Here is a 19,993-nt window from a genome sequence, read left to right on the forward strand (position 1 = left end):
GTCTTTCCGCAATTACAAGCCTCATTATCACATCATTCTTGTCAATTCATCATTCTTTGCTTCAATTAATTTATTCAGTTGAGTCTGCAAATCAGCAAGATTATCTTCAAGCTGGCTTATATATGCTGCTCTCTTGAGAGTACAATCAAGGCAGAGAGATAAAATGGCATCACATGAGAATTGGATTCCGATAGCGTTCCCCATATTTTTCTATGAGATTTCGACAAAATGGGTTTGAAGAAAAAAATGAGTATAATGGGAAGAATTTTCCTTGGTATAGCTAACGGATGTCAAAACCCTTTAGAAGTCAAAGTTGGAGTCCGTGTTCTTTATCTATTTATTTGTTATTTATAAAGAATAAAAACCACTTTCAATTCATTGAAGAAAATAAATACATCAGTTGTGAAGGGTATGAACCCATTCATACATTTCTTTAAAGCTAGTTTAACTAAAGAGTGGGCAGTAGCATTACAAGATCTGAGCATACTGGATACTAACATGATCAAAGCCCTTCAATAGGTTCTGAATTTCTGAGATAACCCGGAAGATCTTGGATCTGCTGTGCTAACTGTTGTTTACAAAATTAACCACCTCTTGGGAGTCTGATTCAACAACCAATAACGTCAAGCCTGCACGACCCGCAATCTACATACCCCATTCCATCGCTTTTGCCTCCACAAAAACAAAGGATACATCTCCAAAAAAACTTTGAAGGCTTAATTGCAGCTGCAATTACATTCCAGATTCATCTCGAATAACAGCTCCCAGCCCTGTGATTTGCTTTTCTGAGTTGGTGGCTGCATCTGCATTTACCTTGAAATAGCCTCGTTGGAGGGGACTTCATGTCTGCTGAAACAAAGCCTAATGATTTCCAACAGATGCAGATGCCAGTAATTGAGTTCTTTTGCATGCATCAACCACAGCTTCTGTCTTAGCTATCAGCAACCTAGGATTCTCCCTCTTTCCTTTAAATAAGAAATGGTTTCTTGCACTCCACGTCCAAAAAGTGGCCACCAACAATTCAATATCAGCTTTGCTTCTCAATCTAGTCATACCATGTAACAAAACTCAAAATGTTTTTTTAAAGCAACTTTGAAAGTCAAATTACATTGTATTATATATTCATATATAATTAATTAAATGTCTTGCAATGCACAAAGCAATTAACTGAAATTAATTTATTATCTGTTGTAACATGATTATATCAACAATTGCCATGATAGGTATAGAGATGTAAATAAAACTTCGCTAATCTTATCAGTATATTGAAACATAATATGCCTTGTAATCAAATCTCCTCTTTAGTTATATAAGCATCGGTTGAATTTCAAATTGTTTGTTTCAATCAGTCAGCTAGAGGGAAAAGCATTTGTGAACTGTGCAGAGGTAAGCAAATCTTCATGGACTTGAAATTGATGTATATCCAATTTAAATTGGTGATGTGAAGCATAGAGAAGGTAAATTTTATTTTGCATGTCTTTCCTATATCAATGCATGTTTTTATTACTAAGAAAGCAAGAGAGTACAGAGGAGCTCTCCGAACGCTAATAGTAGTTAAAAATAAATAAAAATAAACGAAACGAAAATTGGGAACACCCCAACAGTTAAGAGGATATATACTTAAAAAATGTAACTTATATAGGCATGAAATTCATATACATAAAAAGTGTAATGCATTGTTTGGTAAGACACAAAATGTATTAAACATGGCCCCCAGTTTCAAAATAAAGTGTGCTCTCAAATACGAAAAGCATACACAATGAACAAGTGGCAGGGAATATATGAATATGAACGATTCATCTTAGCTTGCCACAAGTTGTGTTCGGTACATCCCATATTTCATAAACAAAGAGTACTTTCCTCTCATTGGCAGTAATTGTAATTAAATTTCTCAACTTGTAAAATCTAAAGAATACTAAAGCCCTGGTTGCTGTTGAGGTTGAGTAGTTGTATCACCACTTGAGTGTTTGGTAAATACTTGCTATTGTGGCTACAAAGTTAAATTGATTTCATTTCACACTTATATGATGAAAAATCTGTAATTTTTTTATTATTGTTGTCAAATTATTACTTAAAATCATATTTACTTAAAATCATATTTACTAAACTCTATTACCTTTTGTTTTATAGTTATAATTTTTTTTTTTAAACAGCAGTTGTGCTTAAAAATTAGAGTACCTTAATATCAAATAGGCCTAAGTTTTAATAATATTTTATTACTTTTTGCTAACACACTGAAATATCATTCAATCAAATACATATAAAAGTAGAATTACAAGTTCAAAATATACATCATATAGAATCAATTTACAATTTATTACTATAAAGCTCACCACGTCTCCTCGTGATTAGGTGTTACCACCGAAAAAAACTATTGGAGATTAATGTCAAAACAAACAAAAATGAAAGCACTGGAGCTAAATTTTGGTGAGTTTATTAAAATAATTAACACGAGGAGCTGGAACACTATAAGTAAAACACGAACTTCCGAAATCAAAAAAGAAAACTCAAAATGAAATGTAGCATTCCCTTACCTTATTTCAACTGAAAACTTCTCTAACTGCATTGGAGAGCAATTAGGGTCATTTGTAGGAACAAGCAAACACAAGGGCTTAACAGGTGACTGCAACTCATCTGAATACACATATTAAATGCAGAGGAATGCATTAGACTTTTTTGATAAATATTTTCTTGTTCAGTTCTGAAAATAGAAAAATTGTCATATGTAACCTCATAATTCTGCAAATATCATGTAAACCCAAACTAAAATTGTATATAATAAATTCAGTGAGAAACCATCAAGGGAGACAAGGCTACTTTGATCAAGCTGTGTCACAACATACGACAAATGGGAAGGAAAGAAACAGAGTATTTTATTACATGAAGGAAATTAACAAGAAGAATTAATGTAAGAAATAGCACTCACCAGAATTCCATTACAATCTCTGCTCAGTAATCTCCAGTAGAGATTTGAAACAGGGAAGAAAAACATTTTGAGTGGCTTCATCCTCCCATTGAAGCTGTCGCCACCATTCTCTGTCTCCACGAATAACAATTTTACACTCCTTTGCACTGTTGGAATCAACTGGAAGCTTTTTAAGCTTATTACAAGTAATTATTGTCATTTCTTTCAGACGTGGGAAGGACAGGGGCTTCCAGTAAATACTCTTCAAATTTGGCAGACCAAGTAATTCAAGATATTGGAGTTTTGCAAATAGGTTTAGATTTCCCATCGCCTCCGGAACATCACTTACAATTTCTTCCAATGCAAGGCAACTTTTTACTTCAATAGACTCGAGGTTTGGAGCAAAAACAAGGAATGTCAGGTCCTTCAATTTTTGGCACCGGGCTATTTCAACCTTACAAAGGCTGCGGAAACCGAAATGTTGTATTTCCCCTGTATAATCAATCTTCAATTCTTCCAATTTTTCACAGTCTGCAATCCGTAATACGTTGAGGCGCTTCAGGTTTGCCAAAGATGAAACAACAAGCGATGTTGAATCTTTGAAGTATTGAAGGAATAGAGCTTGAGTACAACATTGTAACTTATGCGAGGTCAAAAAGCTCTGGAGAGCATAAGGACTTCTCAGGGTCAAGCTCAAAACCTCTAAATGATTCAAACCAAGCAATTCCTCCACTAAAAATTCACCCCCATCAAATAAAACGCTGTCTTCTGATGCTACTTCAAATGCATCATCACCAACACCAAACATTCTCAACACATGTAACCTCAAAAAACTAGCTATTAGTTGCTGTGGAATTGTCACTAAACTCCATGTGTATTCCAAATTCAAACATTTGAGATTTACCACGGCCTTTAACTCTCCTGACAACTTTTCTATGTTTGTAAGTGAAAGATCAAGATGTTGGAGTGAAACCAACTTTGAAATCCCTAACTGTAAGTTGGTTAGTCGTCTGTTGCGTGATAGGCTTAAAACTTTGAGAGAAGGCATAAACTGAAAGAAGTCATTAGTGATTATCTTTAACTCATTACTGTTAAGAAATAAAGTAAGGAGATGAGGGCACTTAGGAATCTCTGACAGATTCTTAATGCGATTTTGCATCAGTGACAATCTACTCACATTTTCCCATCCCCTAACACCTGGGTCCTCAGTCAATCCAGCACCTGCACATACTAAAAATTTCTTCCCCTTCTTCTCACTGTCGCATGCTATCCACAAAGCCATGTCCCGAATCACGTCATGCATTTTTACTTCATCTTCTCCCACCTCTTCTAGTAAACATGCATGAACAAGAATGCCCAAAATATAGTATCCTTGATTTTGTACTTCAAATTTTACCCTTTCATTCAGAAAACTCTCACCAATCCAACAATCTATCAAATTCTCTTTAGAAATTCGATAATCCTCTGGATATAAACTACAGTACAAGAGACAAGATCTAACAATATCATTGGGCAGACTTTCATAGCTGAATTTTAAAAGAGGATACCCTCATTTCCCAAACCTGGAAACTCGGAAGCTGTTGTTCTTAACACTTGAATTGCGTGTCTCCATTCTTGTGGCGTCCTCTTGCAAGACATAGCTCGGCCAATGGTAATAAGTGCAAGTGGCATACCCCCACACTCTTTGGCAACTGTCTGTGCCAGCTCAGGAATATCAGGATGATTGTTCAGAGTTTCTTCTCCAACTTTGTGACAAAACAATTCCCATGCATCTTTATCTGATAAGCAAGCCACTTTGAACTTTTTTTGGGCTTCCATCAAACCACAAATTTCTTCAGAACGGGTTGTAAATACCACTTTAGATGCACTACTTTGTGGGCTGGGAATAGGGACGCCCACTTTTGTTAAATCAACCCGCTGCCATAAGTCATCTAGCAACAAAACAAACTTCTTCTCCCTTAAAATCTTGAAGATGTCTAGTGATTTCTCCTGGAGGCTTTTACTCTTCCATGACTCATTCATCAAACCTATTTTCCCCCCAATAATCTCTTGAATATTTTCAAGACGCAAGTCTTTGGACACTACAACCCAAATCACACAATCAAAATCGTTTGGCACTTGAAGAAACTTGTTGTTGATATGAGTTACTAGAGTAGTCTTACCAACACCACCCATGCCATATAAGCCAACAATTCCAGCTGGTTCTTCTACTAGACATCTCCAAACTTGTTCAAGTTGAGATTGCAGGCCTACTACAATTGGCTCAGTAGGTCTTTCATCGGCCACAGATTCTTGTGCCCTCTGAGCCACCACTGCAAAATCTTTTTCTCCCATTAGAGTCTCCACAAGTTGCACCTTTTGAGCCACCTCTTTCCCAAAGTTGTAGCTCGACTTGCAGTTCTTGGAACAGTAGCCACCAAGACATAATTTCTCAATTTCTTGAGAGCCATCTCTTATCAGTTGACCAGCTTCGGTCTCCGCAGACTGCACCCTTGAAAGCCACCCTTGCACTTGGTTCAAGCATCTCATTTGTTGTCTTTCAGCAATTACAACCCTCATCATCACGTCATTCTTTGCTTCAATTAATTTTTCCAATTTAGCCTGCAAATCAACAAGATTATCTTCGAGCTGGCTTATGCATGTTGCTTTGCTGAGAGTACAATTTAGGCAGTGAGACAAAATGGCATCACATGAGAACTGGATTCCAATAACATTACCCATATTTTGTTTGAGATTTCGATAAAGAAAAACAAGAGTCTGATGGAAGAACTTTAGTCTAGAGCCCGTTTGGATGTGATTACCAAAACCATCACGACACCACAAGAATAGAGGGAAATGGGAATTGACGGAAAATAAATAAAATGATTTAAATATCAAGGGCCCCAAAATTAAAGCAGTGAGCTTTCACGCAACGACTAATAATTGACGGAAAATGATTTACATGCAAAATTACATATAAAATTAGGCTTTTGCTACCTTACTTTGCATGTAAGGTACAATTTTTTACAAGACTGATGGATTTAAGTGAGATTTATATCTAAATTTGTAAGAAATTGTACCTTACATGCAACGTAAAGTAGCAGTTCCCATAAAACTATACAAAACAAATAGAAGAACATTTATTTAAAAAAATAAATAAAATAACAAGGTGAATAAATTTATTTTTTTAGTGAAATATTTGTTAATAATTTTTTACAATTTTTTTTTTCAAATTTTACGTGTAAATATCATTACTCACACTGATGTCGGAGAAAACAAGTAGTCAACAATTTGTCTTAGCTGTATGCCACGAGTTGTGTGCAGTAGAGTACAGAGCGTCAATACCCCATTTCCAGCATAGAAGGAAACACGTTCTGGGCTCAAAGTCTTTTTCTCCAACAGTAGATTAGAATCTCTTAAATATCTCAGATTAAAAATTGATCTTTGATCAAATTGTAACCAAAGCAACCCATTGAACTTATTTAGTTAACGATCCCCATAATTATCTTTCAAAGCTCATTTGAACTCGTATTAAAAGAAAAATCAACATTTACTAAATAAAACCTTCATTCCTTGCAATGAAATTTCTAGAACATTAAGAGAGAAAAAGTTTCTCACTTTCTCTCATCTTTCAACTGAAAACAACCAAATCAAAACAGGATACCTTCTCACATTACAGTATTGCACCATAATTACAGACATCTTTTACATTATAAATACACATGGTCAATGCTATATGGATGCTATTGCTGTGCTTTTACCCCAAGAGAACTTTCATACACATAACCCCATGAGAGCTACAAGGTAAGACAAAACTTCCCCAAAACACAGTGCTTGTGTTGACGGTGCCCATCTGGCAAAGTGCTTGAGTGGTTAAGTCATCACCATGGCTGAAGCATTTGTAGTAAATTCTTCAGCATGGCTAACTGGGATAACCGTTCGACAGATTTGCACGAGTCTGAAGGCATGATCATGCGGCGCTCAGGCAGTTTTCCCAGGTTCCGTATTTTGAGCTGAAACTGCCTCCACCACTTTGCTGGGCATACTCAGAAATAACGGTTCGTGCACAAACATCCCAAGTCCTGGCTATCTCCCCGAGTGACATGGGTTGTGAAAGGCTTCGTAGAGAGATGCTAAACCTGGACTTTGCCTTCACCGAAAGATCTTCGTATTCCTTACTGTCAAAAACAAAGTGTGTTTCGTGGTTTCACAAGTTTGTCAGACTTGGTCTAGAAAATTGATTATGTCATTTAAGTTAGACACAAGGAAAGTAAGTTTAGATGATTTTGGCTCATTCAACAAATTTTCAATCAAAAGATACGATTAGGCGGGATGAGTGGAAAAAAGGAACTATGGAAAGTATTGGAGAGCAGTTTCAGTGAGTTAATGAAAATAACACGACGTGCTGCTACAAGTAATACCAACTTCTGGAAAATAAAATAGAAAAAGTAGAAATGTAGCATTCCCTTACCTAATTTCCACAGGGAACTTGTCTAATAGTATTGGAGAGCAATTTGGGTAATTTGTAGGAACAAGCAAACGCAAAGGCTGAATAGGTGACTGCAATTCATGGAAACACGAATAAATACAGAGGAAAGCACTAGAAAGTAAGGATTTTATTCCTTTTTGGAAGGCAAAAAACCTCACCATTTGTGCTGAAGCATACTGTGATTTCAAATTTGGACTGAGAGCAACAGCACTAAAAGAGCATTTAACAACAGTCCCTTCACCCCCTTCACCAGCAGAACCAGCTGCAGTTGGATCAGCATCTTCATCACTGATATCAACCACCGTGTCTATAAGCCGTTGATTTATTTCCCTTATTTCTTCCAAAAGGGCGTGATTAGCCTGTAACAGGTGCCAAATATTTTTGTTATACCTAAGAGTGATGAACATAAAGATGGCCCTAATAGTTCTATAGAATACAGAAGCAAAATAAGTAGCGCCTCTTTGCATTTGATATGATCCAGCTTATGCATTACATAAATCAAAGGTTACAAAAACTGGAATTTCAAAGAATTAATAAATGTCCTTGAAATAGGACTTATGAAGAAAAGGTAAGTTATTTGCCAAGTGCAAAATTGTAAAGAGAATATTTTGTCTTTGTAAAACTAGATAGTCAATCATTTAGTAACTCAAGAAAAGAACATTTCATAGATGCAGTCCCAGTAACTACAGCAAAAGGTGTCAACCAAAGTTTTATATCATAAATCCAACTGCAATTAGTCCATTAACATGAACCTGCTGTTGTTATACAAGTTAGAAACTAAGTACAATACCTCTATTCTTGGCCTCTTGATACTAGATGTTGCAGTTGACTCCAGGTCAGAGGTCTCTGAACCAGTCAATTGCTTAAAACTATCATTCATGCTACCGGCTGATGATACAACACTCAAGGGCATTGCACTTGTATAACGCCTCATTTTCCGCGGTCCACTCGATCCATCTTGTGTGATGAAATTTCTAGCCTGCAGACGACACTTGGTCATGGCAACCAAATCCTCACCAACTGCAGCTCTAGACCCATTACCTGGCGCTGATCCTGCTATCCTATCAATCATACTCACAACTGACCCAATGTCACTGACAGATGCACTCAATGCTTTAGGTGACATTGATTTCACCTGAAAAATAAACAAACAATATATTCAAAACAGATATAAATTTTAAGAAAACAATACAATTATCCCTTTTATATGGGGAAACATCACTAAATACCACAAAAACTCAGTGTACCAAGATATATTTACCGCTTTAATTAAGCGCTCAAGAGGCTGCTCTGTAACACTTGCCTTGATAGAAATAGCTGTCAAAGCATTACCATGAGCACCATCTGGACCAGTAAACTCAGCAAGCAAAGGTGAGGCTGATATCCCAGGAGTGCCAATTGCAAGGGATGGAGCTGCTGCTTGAGCACTAGTGGTTTGTTGATGTCCAATATTTCCAGCATTTGAAAGTGAAGAAATACCAGATATGGGTTTCTCAGAATCCCCTGGCATAGGCGATGGAGCCATGGGCGTTGAAGGAGATGGAACAACAAAAGGAGAGTTCACGGACTGCAATGGGGTTCCACTTTTTGTGATTGATTGAAGCAGATTCTGCTGGTCAACCTGAGGAGAAGAATGTTGTGGTATTTGAGGGGATGCAGTCTGAAGGAGCTGGGGTGAAGAAATAGGAAACTGAGCCCCTGGTTTCAATGGTTGATGGGAATAAGCTGAGCGCTGGCCTGATGTCAGATGTTGCTGAAAAACCCCAGGCTTAACAGCCATCCCCTGCCTAATTTTCAAGTCATTTACATCATTCATCTGATTCAGCTGTGGCATTTGGTGTGTCGGCAGCTGTGCTGGCAGTTGCTGTTTTGCTTGCTGATGTTGTTGCTGCTGATGCTGTTGCTGTTGATGTTGTTGCTGCTGCTGTTGTTGCATAAGCTGCTGTTTCTGAAACTGCATATGGCGCTGTTGCATTTGTTTCAGCTGTTGTGACTGTAAAATTTGCTGCTCCTGATGTTGCTTCAAATGCTGGTGTTGCATCATATTTGAATTCGACTGGAGAGCATTAATATTTGACTGCAGCATGTTCACTCCACTTTGTGATGGTAAATTGTTAATGCTTGCTTGTTGGGGAGCACTCACAGAATTTTGTTGCAGAGATCCAGCATTAACTTGATGCATTGAGCTTAATGAAGTTCCTTGTCCTGAATCCATATTGGGACCTGGCTGCACTGAATTTAACATATTCTGTTGTGAAGTTGAAACCCCTGAGACAGAAGGTACTGAATTATGCTGTACATTTGTCACATTGTTTGGTTGCATAGTAACCATTGAACCTGCTAAGTTCATTGATTGAATCTGTGAGTTCATTTGATTGTCATGAGGCTGCCCTTGACTAATTTGAGACTGTTGCTGCTGCATGGAATGCATATGTGTTGGGGGTAGCTGTCCTTGCTGTTGCATTGAAGAAACAGGCTTCCTTGGCCTGTTTGTACTGATGAAATTAACTATTTGCTTCTCATAAGAACCCAGCTTCTCCTTAAAACCAGGTAAAATATTGCTTTTCGAAACCTGTAAAAATGTTATAATGCGCTCCAACATGGTCTTAAATATTTTCAGCTTTTCAAGCTGATCTGATTTCGGTTGTTGTGGAAGAGAATCATGCTGACAAGCAGAAACAAAAATATACATAATAAGAAACAGCCTATTACAGTAAAAAATAACAAGATAACAACGATGCAGACAAAATGTTGGCGGTATAATTTTTGTTCTCTATAGGAGGCAAGAGAAGTGGAAGGCTTAGGGAATATCTGAAAAGGCTTCCTGACAGAACACGCCCTAAGAATTGATAAGCAGATGAACTTGAAGGAATATTCCATTACAGCCAGAGATCAGATGGAAACGCTAGTTAATCAATATGGTTGAGGATAAAGGGATCGCTTACCTGCTGCAATTTAGCAGCAATTTTCTGATACATTTCATTTAATTCGGGTAAATACATCTCCTTCATGGTTTTAATCTGCAAAGTAAAATTTGCAAAACAAAATTGTTAAATTATTCGCTTCTTCACGTCCCACAGGGTAGAACAGATAGTTGCTGCATATAGAATATTTAACAGCACAGATGGTTAGTATATCAGTCATAATTTTTTCTTAACAGAAATGTTAGTGAAAGGAATACAAGGAGAAAGAAAACCAAGTACATTAAATATGCCATCCATTAAAGAGGAACAAAGCTAAACCTAATTCACTCTAAAGCATAATCAGCAAAACATGACATAACGGATTGTTTCTCCATCAGTCATAATTTTTTCTTAACAGAAAAGGTCAGATTAAAGTGAAAAAAAAATTCATAAACGCGGATATGTATGAGTGAAAGGATGAATTATCGTTTTAGACATGAAAACATATTTCAGCTTCAAACTTCTCATCAAAAATGAAAAAATAAGTACGAACCAAACCATCAGTTCAGTGATTCACAAGTTACAGTAACATTAGTGAAATGAATACAAGGAGAAAGAAAACCAAGTACATTAAATACGCTATCCATTAAAGAGGAACAAAGGTAAACTTAATTCAAAAATTAATTCACTATAAAGCATAATAAGCAAAACATTGACATAACAGATTGTTTTCTCCATCAATTTCAAAAGCAGAAAAATCTCAGATCACAATTTCACAGAAAGTCTTAAGAGTTCATAGGTGAACCATGCCAATAGTCAGGGTTGCTGTGTACTTAAACACTCAAAATTACACCTTATTTGCATCCTACATAAACCATGCCTATGCATTGGAAGTATGGCCATGAACGAGGGTAAAAGCAAGACTGTTCATGGGATTTGCATTTTGAATAATGGATGGTTCCTTGAGAGGGGATCATGAAAAGCAGATCGACAAATCATAAGATTTTACACAACTGTGGAATTTAAGCATACATATATTGGGGGGGGGGGGGGGGGAGTGAAAATGAAAAAAGAAACCAGCCCAAATTTTGATAAAAAGATGGAAAAATGTTCTTTTTGATAAATAAACTCTCACTGATAGATTCTGTAGTTGTGTCTCAAAAAATCATAGATCCCTACCCTGATTAGAGAATGCAAAACAAAAATACAGGTATACGGAAGATAAATCAAGAAAGCAGAAACCTCTCTTGCCACGGTTTAGCTTTCTTTGCCCCAAATTTTTTATCATCGTCGCTTTATATCATCTAATATCTAGTATGACTACCTCAGTCCTAATCAAGAAACTTAATTTCACAGGGTGACCTGAATCACTCATTCTCATTTTCTTGGTGTAATGAACGCTTAAGGGAATTTTTGCTGTAAGATCAAACAAAGAAATAATAGATTAAGTCACAAAAAATTTCATTTATGCTTTGACAAGTCTTCTAAGATTAATGGATCTCTTTATCCTAAAAAGGTGTTGAGTTACTATCACAAGGATATCAATACAGTTTCTAAGTGATTTCAAGTTGAACATTCTTAATAGACCCTAGGTTTTCCCAATCCAAATTTCACCACTATCAGACCCAGATCATCACCTTGAATATTTTCTTACGAGAATTATAAGTAGACTTTATTAAAGGACATGAAAAATTACCTTTTGATACACCTCCTCTTGCCAATCAACCCCATTTGCTTGTCCTGTCTGGTGTGTGGAGTCAAGAGATGCTATCATTATAATAAAGGCACATGTAAGTTAATGGAAAGGCACATGTTTGATTCGTAATAAATAACACAGAAAATTATACTATACACATGCCATGCAGTGGAGCAGTCACGGATGTTTCAATAGAATTTAAGGTAACCTGAAATTCCAGTGGCAAAAGGAAAAGATTGGGATCATGTTGTGCAGGTTTTGATGGTGGGATGAACAGCATCACATAGAAGCAAATCACAAGCAAATATGTAATTCATACGGTGGAACAAAGCAAAGCAAGATGAGTTCATCATAACTATCTGAAGCAATTTAGGCGGACAAGAAAACAAGAATCAATTTCTGCCACAAGCAAAACAATTAAGAGATGGCACTCATAAACTCTTCAAGCAAAAAAGTTATGGAAAACAAACTTCACTCCTGTCCACAATCAACCATGCATTTAAAATTCTTAGTTGCTCTGCAAGAAAGAGGAGCCTTCAGTAGCATCAATAGAAGTGATGTTGAGAAGCAATAAGTTTCAGTGTATGTGCCCAAAGGAGTAGTGGTGGGACAGAGAGACAAATTGGGAACTGGCATCTTTACCATGAGCTTACAGATTTGATCAAGATAAAACATGGTCATTAACTTAGTAAGTGAAAAAATATACGAAATACAAATTGAAGCATTACTCGTGAATCCATTATTGCAATGAACAATGAGATAAAATCTCATGGACCATAATGCACTTTTATAAGCCAAAAGATTTAGATACTATTATAAAAAATTGATGTATGAGAGGTAAAAAGGGAATAAATATTACTAATAAAATGGAATAAAACAGCAAAGGCACAGCCATAACAAGACTAATTAACCGCATATATGAAACAACATACTTGACGATGTCTCTGGAAGGGCTCTTTGTGGTTGATATAACTGCTTTTGCTGATCCATTACATTCTGCGGTTGAAGCAAGGAAGCAGATGCTTGACCTGATGCCTGAAGTCTTTGCTGCATATCTCGTTGTAATGGATTAGGCTGTTGCTGTAAACCCAACTGCTGTTGCAGCTGAGTAGGCTGTGATTGAATTTGTGACATCATCTGCTGCTGTTGTGGTTGTGATTGCTGTTGCTGGCCTTGATTCGGTAACAAATTAGGAGCACTCTGCTGCATTTGTTGCTGCACTGGAACCTTGGGTTGCTGTAACATATGTGCAGGGTGTTGATTAGTCTGCATGCTTGAGTTCCCAGACTGAGTTCCAAGCAGCTGTTGCTGCGGCTGCTGCTGTAATCCTGAAACATTACTTTGTGGGCCCAACTGTTGATGATGCATACTTGAGAGGTTTTGCTGAGCCATTAACTGCTGCTGCTGTTGCTGCTGCTGTTGCTGTTGCTGTTGCTGCTGCTGTTGTTGCTGCTGCAAGTTTGGAAGATTACTCTGCTGGCCAAGCAACCTCTGCTGCTGCTGCATGTCTCCAACATTGTTTTGTTGGCCAATCAACTGACTCTGCTGCATGTTTACAGTGTTTGGTTGTTGTCCCATTAGCTGCTGCTGTTGCTGTTGCTGTGGTGGCATTACTGACTGCTGTGGCATTGGTGTTTGCTGTTGATGAATACCCACAGTTTGTTGCTGTTGTTGCTGCGGCCTAAGGACTGATTGTGGATGCTGCTGCATCATGGGTTGTGTTGATTGCTGAACTGAAGACTGCTGGTTCTGTTGAAGACCAGGGAGAGGGGCTGATTGCATCATGTTAGGCATAACAGATGATGTTTGCATACCAGATTGCTGAGAAGATTGCAACTGATTAGGCTGCAATAGGTTTGGCTGCTGTTGTGGCTGCTGCTGGATCTGAGGTTGCATTAGTGTGTGTGAGAGACCTCCCTGTTGCAGCTTCTTGTTCAGAGGCTGTTGTGGATACTGCTGGTGATATAAAAACTGCTGTGAATTCTGGGAGTGCTGTTGTTGCTGTTGGGGGAGGACCTGTTGCCTTCCTTGAATTTGCCTCTGGGAATTGGCAAAAAGATTGGAGGGCACCCCCTGCCCCATTGAATTCCCTCCTGAGTTTTGTGAAATCCCAGACATATTTTGCATGTTGACAGTTTGGCCTACAACACTAGGGATAGGAGACTGGGATAAACCAGAGACAGAAGGAAGAGCAGATGATAATCCAGAAGAACCTTGAACTCCTGCTGACAACATGTTATTCTGAATGTTCTGCGATAATAGCTGTTGCCGTACTTGGGACTGATTAGCTGACAATGGAATAGGAAGTGATTGCCCTTGATTGTGAACTTGGTTTTGCATAGACCCTATGTAAAGTAAAAAAACCAACAAAAACACCAACTTAGAGGAACTACCATCCCAAAAACATAGCCATTAAAGCCCTTGAACGACTAACATTTTAACTAAAAGAATCATTTAAACACCAATTGCGGAGTTAATTCAGAGCAATCAATTCATAATTCACCAAGCATCAAAATGTATCTGGAAATAAGAATGAAAAACAATAACAAATTATATTTGGACACATGTATCAATTGCCTTTCCTTTGCAACCCTCCACGATATACGTATTGATGATAAACAGTAATTAATATGAATGATAGGACAGGACAACCAAATCCACTCATTTCTGCAATATGGTTCTTAGATTAAAAAAGTGGCATATCTAACACTAGATGACATGAATAAATACCTAACCATGTCCAATTAAAATTTATAGTTAATAAATGATTCACCTTGATTTTCCTAAAACATAGTAGCAATATAAGCATATATTAGATAATTGCCACGAAGCTCGCCAATAATGCTATTATCAAAATTAACACAAAGACTATGGTTTTCTACAAGAAAATAAACACAGTTACAGTTGACAACACACACATAACAGGCCACATTGTTTTTAAGTTCAAATCTTATATGGCTACAAATACTACAACTGGCTCCACTTGGCAGCTTAAACTTATGGCTTGGAATGTCCAACAAAACTAATTCACACATATATAACCGTGTTTTTTATCGAAATATATAATCAAAATGAACATTCATGCATTACTAACATTGTGTCTGAATAATGATAACCAGCTCTACTTTCCAAACAGCAGTTTGTTGTCAGATTGAAAGCGAAGCTGCGAAACTGCATTTAATATTCCATGTCACTACCTGGATCAGGGGGTCTGTTGCTACTGCCAGGATTGTTGGATTGCAATGAATTAGGCATTGCATTCTGAGACTTTGACTCCATTGAAAGCATCTTCAGAGATATCTTCCGCAGATAATCCGACTGAAAAATTCGATACCAGTACAAATAATTTAGCACTCCATGTTACCAGAATCACAAAAGAAAAGAAAATGGAAAACAGAAGAAACAGAAGCTAATGGTCATGCCATGACTAAAGAAAATGATAAGACATGACACAAACAGCAAATAGAAAATGCCCAGGGGCTCATTATGCTCAGAAAGTCTTCCTTACAACCACTACCATCATATGCGGCAAGGTCAAAGAGGAAAAAAGGATTTTATTTTCACTTTCATATTTTAGAAGATTTGTAACCATAGTAGCCCTTTTTCCCCTTCCAACTTTCTTATTCTCTCTCCTCTTCCCTTTTTTCAAAGTGCATTTTAAATGACAGCATCTGTAACAGATATTAAGAAACTAAAGACCATCTACAGCCAATATCATTTTTATTTCTTTTTTCATTTTTCAGTCCTTTTGTTCACACTTCCTTTACAAGTCTATTTAGCACCAAATATGCATGTGTCTGTACCTCCACGTGCAAGACATAGTGCACATAAACTTTACATAAACAAATATATGAAATATTGAAAATTCAAGGAAGTCAAATTGGAATTACCTGACTTGAGGCAGCGGTATAGATCTTTTCCTCAAACCTTCCAGCAATTTTCTTGAGTTCATTTAATCCGTCTTGGCCAGAAAAAGGAAGATGTCTCTTTAATGTATCCATTCTAAACAAAATCAATAAATTAATGAGTCACTATGTTGGCACTCCAAAGCCCATTCTCAGTCACAAAACAATATTCATCTGGTCATGTGCCTTAATCAAAATGAGGAAGTTGGCCAAACAATACAGAGTGATAAATAGGACAATCCTAACCAATTAAATTTTGTGTTCAAGTTTTGCATTCAGTGCCGATATATAGGCGATAAGCCACTATCTGTGAGCAGGTCCATGATTCAACTCTTAAGCTATTTGTGAACAACAAATAACTAGTTTTGAGGATAGTGTTTCTCACATATGACAGATAACAGTACTGATAACTGTCTTTGATATTCCTTTTGTCGTTTTCATAGTAACCTGAGCTATATATCATTTAAATCGCCACAAATGCTTAAAAGGGTTATACCTTACAAAGGACACTAAAAAATTCATAGTACCTATAAGCGACGGATGCGGCTGATCATAAAAGGAGAAAGAAAGAAGCTTGCACACTTACATCTTGTTCACAATTCTTTGACGCGAATCGGGCTGCAACTGTGTTCTCCAGTCACCTGTGTCCAGGTTGGACTCTCCAACTGGAGGAGTAGGCCTCCAATTATTGGTATCCATCAGATTCTAAACTAAGAGGGTGAGGAAAGAAGTCAATGACAATCGATTCAAAATATATGTCATTTTAACATCGAAATTTATTATTAGGATTTGAACAAACTTGAACGTTCTCCATGTAACGACGTATTTCTTTATAAAAAACCATTATTTCCAAACACAACTTATGAATACAAAAAGTCAATCTACATATAAAAATGTTATATGACTCTTTGATCTTAAGAGGAATTCACAACCTGATAGCTTTTAGCACCAATAATTTCAGTGTTCGTCATTTTCTATTTGCGAACATAGAGCAACCTTATAGTTGATCTCAAATAAATACTTCTTGTTTCTACCACTAATTTTCCTTGTTTGGTTTAATTGGGGAAAAAAATATATCATGACACTCTTAAAAAAGTGCATAACAAACACGTGATATTCCATTAAATAATACACCATTATGGGCGCAACACATAATCTAATGAAATTCAATGCCTTCTAGCCAAAAGCGCCACAACCATAATACGACAAAAAATAATTTTGTTCAGCTAGCATGTATGATGGAAGCAATCATCAAACTACAGTCTCACTATACACGTGTTGCTCTAGACAAATATTAACAGTCAGCTGGCTTTTGCAGTAGCATTAGTTTCCTTATATAGACAACTCTTTGACTTTTCGGCCATCCATACTTCAACGGAGTATCACTTAAAATTCCCCAGCTTCACTGAGTTTCCCATTGGAAATCCAAGGCGACCAAATCCCTTTAGATCAAAATTACAACATGGACAGCATCTAAACCTCAGAAAACTTGAAATTTACTTAAGAATCCATATGAACAACCTGTACTTTTATTTCCACAGTAAAGCTTTTCTGGGTTGCTTTTGTTTTGGGTAAACAAAATATTCTAGAATCATATTTTAAAGGAAAAAAAAAACAGAAGATGGGTTCCGTAGTTTCACAGGAAAATTTCGTTTTTCCGTGAAAAATCGAATCTTTAACAAGTTTGCACACACCCACAAACACGAAACATCCAAAGAGACAAATGAATAACTAAAAGAAAAAAAGGAATTCAAAGGAAAACGTTCTGGCACAAAAATTTGGTCTAATTCACAAACAGATAAAGAATTCTGATTCAAAATAACTCACCAAATCTCTATTAGGATCCATGCACGATTGACTGATTTAAAACCATTTCAAATTTTTATTTTTTTCTTTTAAAAAAAGAACTAATTTCAGCTGCAATTGACTCAAAGTATGATTATATTATATTATTCAACCCATTTCAGTAAAAGAATCCGAAAAAAAAAAACCAAAATCAAGAATCTTACAACAATCGGTGGATGTTGTCCTTAACTCTTAATCACTTGTCAAAATAAGTCAAAATAATTTATATATAAACAAATTTAATGAAATGGAAGGAGAAGAAGAACCTTGAGGGATTGATTGATTGCAGCCGATAAGTTTTGTTGGTTGGTTTGTTTGCTTTCTCCGAAAAAGAGAAAGAAAGGGTCAGGTGTCAAATTGGACCGAAATGAAGAATAAGGAAGCTTAAATGGATAATTCCTCTACTTATAAATGCATGTCCATACGTGTGTACTGGGTCTGGATAATAACATATATATCCCTTTTTTTCATGTTTTCTCAAATAATGGAATAATGTTTGTTTTATATCAAACAGGGCAAATTAAAATGATAGAAATAAGATTAGCTTATAGTAATGTTGAATTTTAACCATCACAATGTAAGTTAACACTGAAAGAACTTTCAGTTAATTCAGTTTCATCAAGATTTTCGGTGGATTTAATAATTTTCTTTATTTTTTGTTATGTAATAATTAAAAATTTTCATACTTTAAAAAATGTTATTGTATTAGTCGAAGAGTTAAATCTATTAATAAAAGACAAATAGTAAAAATTAAAAAAGATATTTCTAATATAATTATAATATATTATAGACAGCGGATTGTATCCTCATATTCGTTAGTGTAATAAAACAAATACGACCATTAATGAATTGTAATGATGTGTGCTTAAATCTATCGTAACGTTGAATCTCTTATTACTATAATTGTTGTTGAAATAAAATTATTATTTGTGTTTTCATAAAATATAAAAACTAAAATGTATTGTACAATCAACACACTTTCTCTTCGTGTAGGAAATAATATTAAAGTTCAGGGATCTAAATGTGATTAAGGACTTTTAGAGTTTTAGTTGTTTTAATTTCAAGTTTTTCTTCTAATTTTCAATTCTTTTAATATACGATTGCCACGTATTGTCGTGACTCATACCACAATATTCCGTTTGAAATTTTGTGATTTCGAATCCATTTTATTGAAAATAAAAAATAAAAGTTTTTTAATATTAATGAAAGTTAGATTAATATATATCAGAATTTTTTAAGAGAAAGTTTCTAACGGTTTTTGAAAACTTATTCAAGATAACTTTTAGAATTTTCTAAGAAATTATTAATGAATTGAGAAATTAATAAAATTTGTATGTAGTGGGTGTTGGAAGGATAGAGTGGTATAGCAACAAAATTGAATTCATGCAGGTTAAAATTTTTACTAGTATAAAATGTAAGGAATAAAACATATAAAAATAACAAAAAAAATTAACTATAAGAATTATATATCAATATTTGATACATTTTACAATTGCCAGTGTTCTGGGTTTCTAAAATTTTATTTTTTGTTCTCCTCTACTGCCATTCAGCTCCAAAAAAAAAATAGTGATGCCTATATGTCAGTATCAAAAGTTTTAGATAGAAATCAAGACTTTTGGCCTTTAAAGGAAGGCACAAAGTGCCAAAATCGTGAAAAGTTAAAATATGATTTTAAATATTTATTGTATTTTACTCAATTGGGCATTTGGGCTTAATTTAAATTTTACAATTGGACTAAAAATATAAATATATGAGATATTTTTAACAAAAATTTACACTTAAGTTAATGAAATAATTAATTCAACAAGTCAAATGTATAATTTCATATTAAATAGGGCATAACATGTCTGTTAAAAATTTCTTAGTGGGATGGATATGATAAAGTCTTAATGGTGCAAAAAGTTTAGAATTTCAATCTTTTTGCATAAGAGTATGGTAGAGGATTGGTAGGCGTTTATTTTAATAATTTCTTAAACAATAAAGAAGATAAATAAACTTGATCTCTTTTTAGATACTTATTCTAATTAAAAATATCTTTATATGGAAATCCCATAATTGTACAAGGGCCATGAGATTATTATTAGTCCTGTGAAATTACGGAAATTCATCTTTCTAAGGCAAAGTACTTTTTGTTGTTGGTTAGTTTGATAATTGGCAATCATTACTCCTTATGATTTTAAATCATTGACTATTTTTATAATCCATCTCTTTTTTTCCTCAAACTTATCGTTTATGAGGACTATTATTTAGATTAGGACTTCTGAAAAAAGA

General features: G+C 35.6%; 2 protein-coding genes across 7 annotated transcripts; both read right to left on the reverse strand.

Moving 5' to 3' along the window:
- Nucleotides 1-354: 354 nt before the first annotated feature.
- LOC18036835 (probable disease resistance protein At5g63020) lies at nt 355-5,715 on the reverse strand. Its single transcript, XM_024180669.1, is given in 4 exon segments — nt 355-1,045; nt 2,535-2,634; nt 2,927-4,447; nt 4,450-5,715. Coding segments are annotated over 2 exon segments (2,688 nt in total). The 5' UTR covers nt 5,627-5,715; the 3' UTR covers nt 355-1,045; nt 2,535-2,634; nt 2,927-2,936.
- Nucleotides 5,716-6,433: 718 nt separating this feature from the next.
- Nucleotides 6,434-18,094, reverse strand: LOC18036836 (mediator of RNA polymerase II transcription subunit 15a). 6 transcript variants are annotated; one of them, XM_006427433.2, is made up of 12 exons: nt 17,989-18,094; nt 16,464-16,582; nt 15,863-15,974; nt 15,170-15,290; nt 12,905-14,317; nt 11,973-12,043; nt 10,319-10,393; nt 8,635-10,038; nt 8,164-8,508; nt 7,532-7,732; nt 7,356-7,444; nt 6,434-7,062 (listed from the first exon to the last, which is right to left on the reverse strand). In XM_006427433.2, exons 2-12 carry the CDS (start codon nt 16,574-16,576, stop codon nt 6,855-6,857), a joined length of 4,152 nt encoding a protein of 1,383 aa, XP_006427496.1. In that variant the 5' UTR covers nt 16,577-16,582; nt 17,989-18,094; the 3' UTR covers nt 6,434-6,854. The 6 variants fall into 6 exon arrangements, with proteins under 6 accessions (XP_006427496.1, XP_024036134.1, XP_024036135.1 ...); XM_024180366.1 differs by having other exon boundaries at nt 16,464-16,587; XM_024180367.1 differs by lacking the exon at nt 17,989-18,094 and adding an exon at nt 17,705-17,834 and having other exon boundaries at nt 8,677-10,038.
- Nucleotides 18,095-19,993: the final 1,899 nt, after the last annotated feature.

This window comes from Citrus clementina, unplaced genomic scaffold, assembly GCF_000493195.1.
Source record: "Citrus clementina cultivar Clemenules unplaced genomic scaffold, Citrus_clementina_v1.0 scaffold_7, whole genome shotgun sequence".
NCBI classification, from domain to species: domain Eukaryota; kingdom Viridiplantae; phylum Streptophyta; class Magnoliopsida; order Sapindales; family Rutaceae; genus Citrus; species Citrus x clementina.